Here is a 13749-nt window from a genome sequence, read left to right on the forward strand (position 1 = left end):
AAAAAGGGAGAAGAGAAAGAAGCGAAGATTTGTGAAAAGAAATAAACGAGTGATGATGGGAAAGACCAGGGAGGCTAGGAAGGTAAGAATCGAGAAGAAGGCGGAAAAGAAAAAAACAGAGAACGGGGTCCAAGGTTTAAAAAGGGTGTAGTGGAAGACAAAGACGAGAAAGAACTAAAGACAAAAGAGGAATGTAAAAAAGTAAACCAAAAAATTGCAGTAGATGAAAAAAACGTGATGGGTGTGGAGGAAAGGGGAATGATAACGAAGAACGGAACGAAGGGCCAAGAGAAGAAAAAGGTTTAGAAAAAAGGGGTGTAGAAGGAAGAGGTAAAAAATAAAGAAGTGAGGCCAAGAAGAGGAAGAATAAGGAAAAAAGGGTAAGGTAGAGTAAGAATGAAAGAACAGAGTGAGTAAAAGTAAAAGAAGGTAAAATGAAAAGGGGGGTCAAAAAGAAGGAAGTCGAAGGTATGTGAGGAGAAGAGGAAGAATGGTAGTAAAATGGAGAAAGCGAAAAAAGGATGAAAAAAGGGAAAGAGGAAAAGGATCAGAGATCTAGAAGACGTTGAAAAGGGAAAAGGAAGTGGTGTGAAACAAATGAAGCTTCAAAGCGACGTAAAGAAATTTGAAAAGAAAATAAAGAGAAAGAAGCTAAAGAGGGTTGTGAAGTGCGTATGGTAGGGTGGGTGTGCAATTAATAGTTTACATTCATTTTTCTCGTTTCTAGTGCCAAACAATCAAAACAAGTGCAATCTGTGGGTGGTATTTCGAACTTGTAACGATTGATAATTTACTATCACCGCCATCTAGCGGCATTTACGTCAACTTTCTAACTAATTATAAACACAAAGGTTGCGCATTTGGTGCGCGTCTTTTTGTGTTGATTGTTTAATTCTCGAGTCAATGTCCAACGATTGCATCTGTAAACAAATAAAGGTCAGTGATAAGTAGCAGTTGTTTACACTGGCACTCCGTTTCAGTAGTTAGTGTGCGAAATGTGGCGATTTTTACTGGTACTATCCTCCGCAGTATGCATAAACTGCAAGATTGTGCCAATCACAAACCATGTACCAATGCAACCCGAGCAGGTGCACATAGCGTACGGCGATAGCGTTTACGAAATAGTCGCGACCTGGTCGACGGTCGGCGACACAAAGGAATCTATCGTCGAATACGGCACCGGTTTTCAATCTTTGAACTACACGGCCGCCGGCTCCTCCAGACTCTTCACCGACGGAGGTCGCAAGGGACGTTCCCAATACGTTCACTCGGTCACCCTGAAGAACCTTCGACCTTCTACCGTGTACGGTAAGCGAAATGAGATCGCGCGGCTGCTATTTACGTTTTTTCAAACAGTGTACCATGTGGGTAGTCGATTTGGTTGGTCGAACGAGTTTCTGTTCAGGACGCCACCTGTCGTCGAACGCTGGCAACCGAGCTTGGCGATTTTCGGCGATATGGGCTTGGAAAACGCGCAGTCCTTGGCGAGGTTGGAGGAGGATACGCACCGAGGCATGTACGACGCTATTTTACATGTCGGGGATTTCGCGTACGATATGAATTCGGTAAGGTATACTTAATTGGCCGCTAGATGGCGGTAACCGCATCCTTTATTGATCACTTCCAGAAAAATGTGTTTATAGATTTGCGAACGTGTTCTCTTGAATGTGTCCATTTATAACCACGTAGAGGCCTTATTAACCTCCGGGGGAAGGGGTGATTTTTATCATTCCTCTTCCTCCCACCACAAATCTCTCACACGCGCCTAAAATAGAAAAGTGGCAGTTCTGTTCATTTTCATCCCTAAATGGAGGGGAATGGGTAATAGCTGTCCATCGTTTAAATAAGAGTTTAAGTAAGAGAGCAAGTACTTTTGAATAATCGTTTCTTTTGGGGGTGATCTTCCCCACTAACATGGAGTTGCTTCACAAAAATTTGTCAGTTCGTGTAAGTGGAAAACATTTTTTAATTGAGGAGGGGGTGTAAGGGGTGCAGCAGGCTCTTTTGCATATAAGGGGTTGAACTTCCCTTCTTGAAACACTATTTTGACTTTCTAAGTGAACTTGAAAATGTTTTAGTAATTAACGGAGTTGCCTTTTGGAAAAACTTCTTCAGCGGATTTTCAGAAACCGCAAATGTTTTTTTTTAATCCTGCCGTTTGAGAATTAGAGCAAGCCACAATTTTAGCTCGAAGTAAAGCTAAAATTTTGAACCACGTACTAACTACGTCGTGACCCAAAACCGAACACATCCCAAAAATCTCTTCGCAAGGATCCCTACCATAGACAAAATGGCTTCTTATCAATGACTCGCCCTTCTTTACTTTTCGATTCGATTTCTTTATTTCTGCACTACCAATTAAATAAAATTGTACTTTCCACGATACTGAAATGATCTCGTGCTCATTTTGTGGTTTGGAGTAGATGAGACTAAATTAAGAAACCCGCTTTAGCTCCAATTACAACCGCATCTCGTCTCCAAACAACAAAAACAATGCTCTAGAGAAATCAAAAACGCAGAAAGGAGAATGTTTGATTCCACCAAATACAAATTTACTCTCTTAATTTCAACACCCTGTAAACCCTTGAAACCTAAAAAAATTGCAACTTTACCTATCTCTATAAAAATATCAATAAATAAATCCAAATTTAGAGCTACCGTTACAAGGAGAGACATTTTTAAGTTTTTGTTTCTTCTGGAGTTGTTTTTCTCACAAACAGGAAACAGTTGCAGTTACTCTCAATGGAACATGTGAATATTGTTTTAAAGTTGATGGATTAAGCACCATGCAACGATCATCCATAGAAACCCATCTTTTAAAATAGGAAAGGGGGTGGTAACAGGAAACGGGTACTTTTGAATGATCATTTTTTCGGTGGTTTTAGCGAATTTTTCAACGAACAAGTAAGGCTGACTGCCCCTAATTTAGTATGGGCACGCTTTTCAGCCGGCGATCGCGAAAACTAACCGGCGCAACCGCCATTTTCGTGTTGTCTACAGTATTTGAGGAGACACCACTTCCACCATCAAATAAGCTCCTCCAGATAAAACACGTGCGTTAATAAATTTTCGCCTGAGAACGAATCTTCTTATCGCAAACGACCAGATGTGTCTTACTTCTAACGCCTCATCTAAATTGAATAATTTCCAAAAGCGACAAATTTAAGCAAGAAAATTACCCGTTTACGAAATTTTTAAAAGTAAAGACAGCACTGAGATAGAAATTCAAATAGAACAAACTAAATCTGTGCTTTTTTTGGTTTTTTGTGGGTGTTTTTTCCACATACTGGAGACACTTCACCCCAATGGCAAATGAGATCATTTGGAATGAATGGATAAAACACCAAGAATTCTCCAATTGTCCCAAGAATCCCTCAAATGTGGAAGGGTATTTCGTATTTTCGTTTCCTATGGGGTGGTTTTTCCACTTAATGGATATCTGCTCGCAAGGAGAGGGAAGGACAATTTTCATTTTTTTGGGTGTGGTTTTCCCTCACAGTTAGTAGGCAGTTGCTCAGATAAACCACTTCAAATTTTGTGTACGCAAACATTCTAAAAGAAATTCTATGAAATTCTACAAAAATTCTAGAAAATTCTAAAAAAGTTATAAAATAATAATTACGTGTGCGTGTGCGTTCGGAAAAAATTCCAAATAATTCACGAAAAGCTCTAAAAATTCTAAATAATTCAAGAAAAGTTCTAAAAAGTTCCACAAAATTCTCTCGAAAATTCTAAAAAATTTTAAAATGTTTTTAAAATTCTAGAAACTTCTTCAAAATGCCAGTAGTGTACAGCAAAATTCTACAGTGATTTTTCCCTTGGGGTAAAACACTTCAAATTTTGTATACGCTAGAAATGCTAAAAGAAATTCCAAGAAATTTTTAAAAAATCCTAGAAAATTCTAAAAAATGTATAAAATAATGATTACGTATGCGTGTGCCTTCGGAAAAAATTCTAGAAAATTCAAGAAAAGTTCTAAAAAAACTAAATAATTTAAGAGAAGTTCTAAACAATTCTAAAAAATTCTAAAAAAAAATGTGAAAGTACCTGAAAAATTCTAGAAAATTCTACAAAATTCTAACAAATTCTAAAAAATTCTAGACAAATCTAAAAAAGTGTTAACGTACCTAAAAATTAATTCTAGAGAATTAAAAGCTAGTAGTGTACGCCAAAATTCAACAGTGATCTTCCCTTCCGGTAAACTACTTCAATTTTTGTGTACACTAAAATTCTGAAAGATCTAGAAAGTTTTAAAAAATGTATAAAAATAATTACATGTGCGTGTGCGTTCGAAAAAAGTTATAGAAAATTCAAGAAAAATTTAAAGAAATTTTTAAATAATTCAGGAAAAGTTGTAAACAATTCTAGAAAGTTCTAAAAAATTTCCAAAATATTTTAAAAATTCTACAAACTTCTACAAAATGTCAGTAGTGAACAAAATTCTACAGTGAATTTCTCCTTAGGGGAAACCACTTCAAATTTTGGGTACACTAATAGAAAGTCCAAGAAATTCTAAAGAATTCTAGAAAAATCTAAAAAAATGTTAAAGTACCTAAAAATAAATTCTAGAAAATTAAATGCTAGTAGTGGACGCCAAAATTCACAGTCATTTTCCCCTCCGGTAAACTACTTCAATTTTTGTGTACACTAAAATCCTAAAAGGAATGCCTAGAAATTCTAAAAAAAATTCTAGAAAATTCTAGAAAATGTATAGAATGATAATTATGAGTGCGTGTACGTTCGGAAAACAATTTTAAAAACTGTTTAAATAATTCAAGAAAAGTTTTAAAAAATTCTAGAAAATTTTTAAAAAATTCTAAAATATTTTACCACTTCTAGAAACTTTTACAACATGCCAGTAGTGTACAGCAAAATTCTACAGTGATTTTCCCCTTAGGATAAACCACTTCAAAGTTTATGTACACAAAAATTTTAAAAGAAATTCCAAGAAATTCTAAAAAAATTCTAGAAAATTCTCAACAAATTTTTAAATTTTTTAAAAATTCTAGAAACTTCTACAAAATGCCAGTAGTGTACAGCAAAATTCTACATAAACTTTCACCGTGGGGTAAACCACTTTAAATTTTGTGTAAGCTAGAATTCTAAAAGAAATTCCAAGAAATTGTAAAAAATTCGAGAAAAAAAATGTATATAATAATAATTACGTGGGCGTGTGCGCTCGGAAATTTTTTTAGAAAATTCAAGAAAAGTTCTATAAAAAAATAAATAATTCAAGAGTTCTAAAAAATTCTAAAAGTGTTAAAGTACTTAAAAATTTTACAAAATGCTAGTAGTGTAGTGTGTACGCCAAAATTTGACAGTGATTCTCCCCTTCGGTAAACCACTTCAAATTATGTGCACACTAAAGTTATAACAGAAATTTCTAGAACTTCTGAAAAAATTCTAGAAATTCAAGAAAAGTTCTAAAAAAATTAAATAATTCAAGAAAAGTTTAAATAATTCTAAAATATTTTAAAAATTCTAGAAACTTCTACCAAATGCCAGTAGTGTACAGCAGTAGAATTCTAAAAGGAATTCCAAGAAATTCTTTAAAATCCTAGAAAATTCTAAAAAATGTATAAAATAATGATTACCTACTTGGGCGTGTGCGTTCGGAAAAAGAATTCAAGAAAAGTTCTAAGAAATTCTAAAAAAAATTAAAAAATATTTCTATTTCTTGATTTCTTGTGGAGTGATATGTTTCCCTTGCGGAGGCAGTTGCTCCTAATGAAAAATGTAAATACTATTTTAAAGTTCATGGGTAACACGCTATACAACTTATTTTGTAACTGAAAGGGGGGGGGGGGGTTATTTAAGGAGAGCTACTTTTGAAGAAATATCAGCTTCTTATGGAGGTCGTTTTTTCATATTTTTACGGAAATAGTTGCCCCAGTGAAGAATTTAAATATTGATTTTAAAATTCATGGGTAAACCATCTCATCACTGTCGTTATATCTATGGCTACCCGTCTTTGATTGAAGAGAGAGGGGTGGGGGTATTGTATAAGGAGAATTGTCCCTTTCGTATGTGGGTGGTTTCCATTACGTACGCCCGATGAAAAATGTTTTTTTCCAAAATTCTCTCACTATTGTCTATAACACTGTTCCCATCGCCCTTCTAGAAATACCCTTCTCTTTCAAATCTTCCCTATATATGGAAATCCTCGTCTCCAAAATATTTCCTCTCTCTCTCTCTGAACCAACCCAAAATCCGAATTTTTCGGATTTTTTCGGAAACCTCGGAATATTCTTTAGATTTTCAACTTTCCGAAGTCTTTTACTCGAACTTCCTGCATCCTTTCAAAAAAATGTTCTCAAAAGCTATAATATTACTGAAGATCTTCACGAATTTTTCCTGAAATCTTTATCATTTATTAGTGTATGAATCTTTAATTGTTATAAATGTGGGAATGTTTGTCTTGCTGACCAACACTGTCACTGAGTACGTTCAATTTAGGTAGACTTTTACTCGCATTTAACTGTTGTCAGTCCGTGCGTGGGGGAGTGCCACATGGTTCCCACTTTGTACCTGTGTTATTTTTCTTATCTCTATTTTTGCATTGATGTATTCTTTCAGCATAATGGAGTCGTCGGGGACAAGTTCATGAAACTAATCGAGCCGATTGCCGCCTACGTGCCATACATGACGTGCGTCGGCAACCACGAGGAGCGATAGTACGCAATTTCCCCCCTGATGACTCCGCCACTGACCGCTTTCGTTTCAGTAACTTCAGCCATTACAAAATGCGCTTCAACATGCCCGGCGATACTGAGAATCTAATGTTCAGCTTTAACATGGGCCCCCTACACATCATCTCGATTTCGACCGAGGTCTACTACTTCCTAAACTACGGCATCAAGTCCCTGGTGTTCCAGTACGAGTGGCTCGAGAACGATCTCAGGGAGGCGACCGATCCGAAGAACCGAAGGGAACGGCCGTGGATCATCGTGATGGGCCATCGTCCGATGTACTGCAGCAACACCGATCCGGCGGATTGCGCGCATAACAGCACCTTTACGCGGGTCGGAATCCCCTTCTTTCACATGTTCGGCTTGGAGAAGCTCTTCTACGATAACAAGGTCGACGTGCTCATCTGGGCGCACCAGCACTCCTACGAGCGACTGTGGCCCATCTACGATTTTAAAATATTCAACGGTACCTACGATCAACCCTATCTCAACCCCCTCGCTCCGGTACATATCATCACCGGTTCGGCCGGCTGCAAGGAGAACCACTCGCACTTCGACAACGATAAGCCCTACTGGTCGGCGTTCAGAAGCACAGACTACGGCTATACGCGCATGAAGGCCTACAATAAGACGCACCTGTACTTCGAGCAAGTGTCCGATGATCAAGGTGGCGCTGTGATCGACTCGTTTTGGATTATACAGAACAAACGTACTTTCTAGTAATTAGTTTAATTTAATTGTGGCATAGTTTAATTTAACAGCATTGTTAACTCTAAGATTAAGTGATGAAGTAGGTAGGTAGTCATCTTTTATTAAATAAAGACGTTGTCGTTATTACTCCATCCGATAGAAGCTTTGAAAAGGTGCTGACGTTTTTGACACCACAAAAATGAAAATGTGTATTTTTTACTCCCCAAATAACAAACAAGGGTCTTGGTAAATAGAGAAATGAGTGCATATGGGGATAAGAGAGAGTGAAGTGAGAAGTGCTAAGGAGGAAGAAGAAGAAAGAAAAATATTTAAAGGGAGAAAGAGTATAAAGCAGATTCGAAAAGGTGGAGGTAAGAATAGACACAGGAGAAAGAAAGGAAAAGTAGAGGACAAGCATAAGGACGAAGTGAATGAATTAGAAAAGGAGGCAGTTAAAGGTAGAAAGTGAAGAGTAGGTACAAAGAGAATAGTGTAAGAAAATAAAGTGGAGGCACAGATTATCTGGTATGATAGAGAAAAGGACTTCAGAAAGTGTAAAGGAGTCAGGAATTGGAAAAGGGTCCAATGAAAAGGACGTAAAGAGTCAGGAGCGCGAGAGAGAAAAAAGAAAATGAGAATGGAGAAAAGAAATCAGAGTGGAAGAGAAAAAAAAGGAAACATTACACACAAAGAAGGAAAATGATTTAACGGCACGAGATTTGGGGGGAGTGAAGTCGAAAAGAGGGAGAATCTTCAAGCAGAAAGAAAAAAAATGTAAAAAAAAGCAAAGAGAAGATAATAGAGTTGGAAAAAAACAAGAAGGGGAGGATAAAGTGAAAGAAAAAAGAAAAGAATTAAGGCAATGGGGTTTAGAAGGAGGATGAGAAAATGTGACCGAAAAGAGAATTTGAGAGGGAATAGAAAAAAGGTGAGAAAGGGCGAAAAATAGGGGGAAGAAATGGGTAAGAAAAGGAAGTAGACTCCGAGAAAACGAATGTGGGCTGTGAATAAAATGAAGAAATGGGAAATTAAGATGGAGGAGGGAAAAGAAAAAAGAAGAATAGGGGAAAATTGACAAGGTACAGAAGTGTGATAGAGAGGAAAGAGGAAAGGAGCCCTGTTTACTTGTTTACTCAATAATATGCGCAATTAAAGAAACCGGACACCGGATGTATTCGAAGGAAGGAAAAAGGACATAGTTAGTGGTGGATTCAAAAATACAGAAGACGGACAAAGAAAAGAATGGTTTCAGAAGAGCAGAAGAGGAAGAAAACGGCGTGGAGGGTTGAGATCATAAGTGAAAGGAAAAAAAGAAGGTAAATGGAAAAAGGAGTGAAGAGAACAGCAGCGGAAGTGGTAAAGACAGATGTAAACAGATAGCTATGGGGTGAGAGGGAAGAAAGGAAAGAGGAAGTTATAAACGATGGGGCGCAGCAGAGGGTGAGTATGATAGGGATGGGAAAGAAGGAAGAGCACAGAACAAATGTTGGGAACTGCTAAACTAAGAAGAAATAAAAACATATAATCAGGAGAGAGAAAGACGTTACGACAGGAAAGAGTGAAAAACTGGAAAAGGGAATTACGTGGGGAAAAGCGAACAGGGTAGTAAGTAGAGAAGCGAATAAAAACGCAGTAAAGTCTAGAGGGTAAATAAGAAAGAAAAATAAAGGGGGAGAGGAGGGGAATTGAGAAGGACGGAGAAATACGAGAGAAAAAAATATAGAAAAGCAAAGCGAAGTGTGTGAAGTAGATGGGGAAGGAAGAAGTATAACAAGAAAAGGAAGAAGAAGGAGAATAAGGAAAACAGAAAAATGGCACGGAAAAGATGGTAAAACGAAAAGGCGCAGAAAAAGAGATAGGATATGACTAAAAAAGGGAAATGCGCAGAGGAGGCTGAACATTGTACTTAATAGAGAAGAGGGAGTATTAGAGTGTGTTAGTGAACAAGAAGAAGGAATAACGAAACTAAGAAAAAGGCGTTTAGGAAAGGGAGAGAAAGAAACAAGAAAAGATTTTCGAAGAGAGTAGAAAGTGTGAAGTAGATAGGAGAAGCAAGAAAGGGGACAGAAGAAGCAGGATGAGGAGAATGATTTGCAAGGGAAAAAAGGAAAGAAAGCAGGAAAGAACGACTACAGCAAAATAAATAGTAGAGGGTAAAGGGTGAAGCGTAAGAGGAGGGCGAAGTGGACAACAGAAACCAAAGAGAAAGAAAAAGTGAGCAATGGATAGAGGGAAAGTGAAGTGGGAGGATAGAAAAAAGGGTCTCAGAGAAAGAAGATATAGAAAGTATAAAAAGAGGAAGAAGAAAAGATGGCAGTACATAAAAAAATGTGAAGAGAATCGACGACATAGAAGAAAATGTAATAAAGAGAAACGTACAAAAGGGATAAAAGAAAGAAAAGGGTCTGGAGAAAAAAGAAGAGTAAGAAGGGGAAAATGGAGTGGGCAGGAAACCCATAGGGCGTGGATTAGAATGAAGTAAAGGAAAATGGAAGGAAATGTGGTGAGTCAAATAAAAAGATTATAAAGATGAAAGTATGAGAAGAAAAGCAAGATTGAGTGCAGAGAGATATGGAGAAACATAGTGGGACAATAAAGAAGAGGGAAGTGTGAGGAGAAGCGGGAGAACGGTGGGCAAAAATGAAAAGATGTAAAGTAAAAGAAAAAGGAAAAAATAAAGGGCAGATTTCAGAGGGGAAAAAAGACATAAAAGGTATAAGTGCGGTAATAAAAAAAAATAAAGAGAAGGGGAGAAAGGAAAAGGAAATCAAGAGAGGTAATACGAAAGAAAAGGGGGGAAAATAGGAAAAAGGAGAATAAAGGGAAGGAAAAAAAGATAGACTTGAGAGAGAGGAAAAGATAATAGACCAAAAATTGTAGAGTGTATATGTGTGAAGAGAGAGAACAAGTGAATTAGGAAAGATTGGGAAGAGAAGAGAGAAGAGAATCGAGAAAGTAAATAAAGAAGAAAAAAAAATGAAGAGGGAGTGAAGTGTAAATTGCTGAAAATGAAAAAAAGGGAAAAATATTTAGAAGGAAAAGAAGGTTTGACAAACAAAAATACGAAAAGAGTGTGAATCGAGTACAGAAAGAGAAGTAGTGGAAGGAGAAGAACGTGGGAAAGGCTAAGAATAAGATTAGGGTGCAGAGCGAAAAGTGGAAGAGAAAGACGAAAAAGGATGAAGAATGGTGAACGAAAGAAGATGAAGAAAAGACGAAGAATCTAAAGAACTAAAACAAAAATAAGAAAAAACGGAATTGACAGTAGATAAAATCGTGACGGGTGTGGACGAAAGAAAAGTGATAAAGAAGAAGGGAAAAATGGGCGAAGGGGAGGAAAAAGGTTTGCAAAAAAATGATGTATAGAATTGAAACGAAGAAGGAGAATGTGGAAGGAAAGAGAGACAGGGAGAAAATGGGCGAGGAAGAAACCTAGAGGGAGTGGAAGGAGGATAAGGTAAAATGAAATGGAGGAGGGGCGAAAAAAGAAGGAGGTCAAAGGTATGTGGGGAGAAGCGGCAATAGAAAAGGTGCATAGGAAGATGTGGAGGAAATGGAGATGGAAGTTTTAGAGGGGGAGAGAGCTTGAAAAAGATGGAATAGAAGAATGATTTGAAAGGGGGGCACACTGAGAAGATGTGAAAGAAGGTGGGAGGAAATGAAAATAGGTGCAAGAGTGGCAAGGGAAGAAAAAACGAGTGGTGGGAAGGTGCAGAGGAAGAGGTAAAGGTGACAAATGAACCTAATAAAAAAGGGGGCAGGAAAGGGAGTGTAGGAAAGAGAAAAGGAAAGAAAAGGAAGAGATGATCTTTCTTTGTAATCCCTTCTTATCAAAGAAGAGGAAAGAAGAATAGAGAATAAGGAAGAAAAAGAGGGTGGAGGGAAAATAGAAACGAGGGAGAGAGAAACAGAAGGAAAATAAAAAAAAGGGATCAAAAGTAGAAAGAAACAAAGAAAGGGATGACAGGTACAGCAGTAGAACTGATAAAGATAGATGTGGACCGAGTTAGGTATATGGAAAAAGGGCAAGAGTGACGAAAGGGACAAGAAACGCGAAGGAAGAAAGAGGTAAGAAAAAACGGAAGTAGAGCAAAGAAGAAATAAAAGAACGGAGCAGAGAGAGAGAGAGAGAGAGAGAGAGAATGATCGGAAATGAAACAAAAAACAGGTAATGAAAAAGGAGAGAGAAGGAAGTGAAGATTGGTGAAGGAACAAAAACAAATGAAGATAGGGGGACGAAGAAGATTGGAAAGATGTAGAAACTAATGAGAGACGACTAGAAAACACCTACTTGGAGAAGAGTAAACAGTGTAGCAAATGGAGAAGTGGATAAAAACTGAAAAGTATGTGTAATATAGATACATGCAAAGGAAGAAAGACAAACAAAGGGGAAATTTAGGTAGATAGAAAGAAAAGGAAAGCAAGATGGGGAGCGGACGAAGGAAGGAAAAAAAGGTACGAGTAAAAAAAGGAAAGGTAGAAGGAATTTGGGTGCAAAAAAAAATAAAAAAAGATGGGTAGAANGAGAGAGAGAGAGAGAGAGAGAGAGAGAGAGAGAGAGAGAGAGAGAGAGACTGACTGACTGACTGACTGAATTTTTTATCTAGCTCGTTTAGAATAGGTCTTAAAAGACCTCTCTTACTTCTTCACGAGCTTAAACATACAATAATAATTACATTATATATATTGTACAGTTCAAAAATGATAAAGAACAATTATTAACTAGGTAAATTAACTGAGAAAAAGAAATAGATTGCCCTACCAAAATAATACATTTGATTTGCGGGAAATGTGAATAACAATAACAACTCATACACTTTGGGTCACTAGTAATCGTTCTTGTTTAATAAGTAGTCTTTGAGTCTTTTTTTAAACACTGCAGCTGTAGTTGTGGTTTTAACGATTTCCGGTAAGTTGTTATACAGCTTGATAGCTTTCACCGTGAAGGACTGAGCATACACTTCTGTTTTATGAGTTGGGAGCACTAGGACTTTATTTTGTTGACGGGTACTACTTTGAAAAAAGGTGAACTGATCGTTTAGATACTCTGGTGTCTTGTTTTTTAGTATTGAAATTTTAATGAACAGATGAAAAATTCTGGTTTATTAAAGTTACCGTTAGCAGACGCGTGAAGAACCTCACATTTTAGATTTATGTTTACATAGATTGCCACTCCACCACCCTTTTTATTTATTCTGTCGTTCCTAAAAATTTTATATCCAGGTAAATGAAATAAACTACTGTTTAAAGCTGGTTTCAAGAAAGTCTCGGACGCTGCAATTAGATCCAACTGATTGTCTTTGAATATATTTATGAATTCCTCCCAATGGGCGACTAGTGATTCAACATTAATATGCGCGATGTTCAGATGTTTGTGACAATTTTTGAATATTGTCTTAATGTATTCGTTTGGTGGTGAATTGTTGGTATACTGATTCATAAAGTTTAGTTTTTGATATAATAGTTTGTAAATTTATGCAACGTCTGTTTAGAAAAATTCGTCATTTTAAGTTATTTAAGTTTAGCAATGTCACAAGAGGATTTTATTATTATTGGTTCACTATCTGCGGACGCTTTTACACAAAGTTGATAGTTCTTGTTGAACCAGACGTACTTTAGATTCTTTTCGCGTTGAACCAATTTCGCGTCTCTTAATAGCTTTTTGTTGTTGTAAGTTAACCTATTATTAACGTAAATATTTGATCCCTCACCGTCCAGAAAGCCTAAGTCCCGATTGGAAATTTGCCTCCTTTCCTTTTTGTACTTCTCCATTATAATATTCTTATCGATTCGCCGCAGCAGACTTACAACGATGACTCCAGGTGTTTTTGTCATTGGGTTTCCACGAGTACGGTAAACGTCGTCGATTAGAATACTATCTACCTCATGGCCTATCTTTTTAAAAACATTCTTCGCAAGTTCAATAACATTCTCGTTTCGTTGAAATGGAACACCCGCTATTTCGATTACATTAGATAGCAATTTCTGTTCCAAATTGTTGTTAAACGCATCAATCTCATTTAATTTCGTGGCGAATGTTTTTTGATGTGTGGTAATTTCATCCATCCTTTCGATGAGGGTTTTTATATTTTTGGAATTTTCTTCGATTAGTTTCGTATTCTTCTCCACTATTTCGGAGTATTGGTTCAGGGCGTGAGTAAAATCTCGATTGTTTCTGTTAATATCTTCGCGCATTAGTCTAATTTCGGCAATCAAGGAGGTAATATCATCCTTTGGGATATCCATCGCCGTATCACGACGTACCTTCGCACAACGTGCGCAAAGCCACTCTTTATCTTATGCGGTGTCGCATTTTTATTAGTTGACAGTTTTTCTCGTCTAATTGCTAGGCAACAGATTTTCATTACCT

At 37.0% G+C, this 13749-nt stretch overlaps 2 protein-coding genes across 2 annotated transcripts; one reads left to right on the forward strand and one right to left on the reverse strand.

Moving 5' to 3' along the window:
* The first annotated feature begins 854 nt into the window (after window positions 1-854).
* LOC116161870 (acid phosphatase type 7-like) lies at window positions 855-7533 on the forward strand. The gene is made up of 4 exons (XM_031475348.1): window positions 855-1308; window positions 1357-1565; window positions 6577-6674; window positions 6725-7533. The coding sequence occupies exons 1-4, from the start codon at window positions 996-998 to the stop codon at window positions 7407-7409; spliced, it is 1305 nt and encodes a 434-aa protein (XP_031331208.1). The 5' UTR covers window positions 855-995; the 3' UTR covers window positions 7410-7533.
* A 4672-nt stretch (window positions 7534-12205) lies between these two features.
* LOC116162422 lies at window positions 12206-13625 on the reverse strand. The gene is made up of 2 exons (XM_031476037.1): window positions 12960-13625; window positions 12206-12328 (listed from the first exon to the last, which is right to left on the reverse strand). The coding sequence occupies exons 1-2, from the start codon at window positions 13623-13625 to the stop codon at window positions 12206-12208; spliced, it is 789 nt and encodes a 262-aa protein (XP_031331897.1).
* Between the last annotated feature and the right edge of the window lie 124 nt (window positions 13626-13749).

Source organism: Photinus pyralis, unplaced genomic scaffold (assembly GCF_008802855.1).
Source record: "Photinus pyralis isolate 1611_PpyrPB1 unplaced genomic scaffold, Ppyr1.3 Ppyr1.4_LG10, whole genome shotgun sequence".
NCBI classification, from domain to species: Eukaryota; Metazoa; Arthropoda; class Insecta; order Coleoptera; family Lampyridae; genus Photinus; species Photinus pyralis.

Excerpts from the sequence above, each read along its gene's own strand:
- LOC116161870 (XM_031475348.1), top strand. The coding sequence starts at position 996 with ATGTGGCGATTTTTACTGGTACTATCCTCCGCAGTATGCATAAACTGC. Across the intron at positions 1,309-1,356 it reads TCGACCTTCTACCGTGTACG|TGTACCATGTGGGTAGTCGA; the intron begins GTAAGCGAAATG and ends TTTTTCAAACAG. Across the intron at positions 6,675-6,724 it reads GGCAACCACGAGGAGCGATA|TAACTTCAGCCATTACAAAA; the intron begins GTACGCAATTTC and ends CTTTCGTTTCAG.
- LOC116162422 (XM_031476037.1), bottom strand. The coding sequence starts at position 13,625 with ATGGATATCCCAAAGGATGATATTACCTCCTTGATTGCCGAAATTAGA. Across the intron at positions 12,329-12,959 it reads ACAAGAACTATCAACTTTGT|TCCTTCACGGTGAAAGCTAT; the intron begins GTAAAAGCGTCC and ends GTGTATGCTCAG.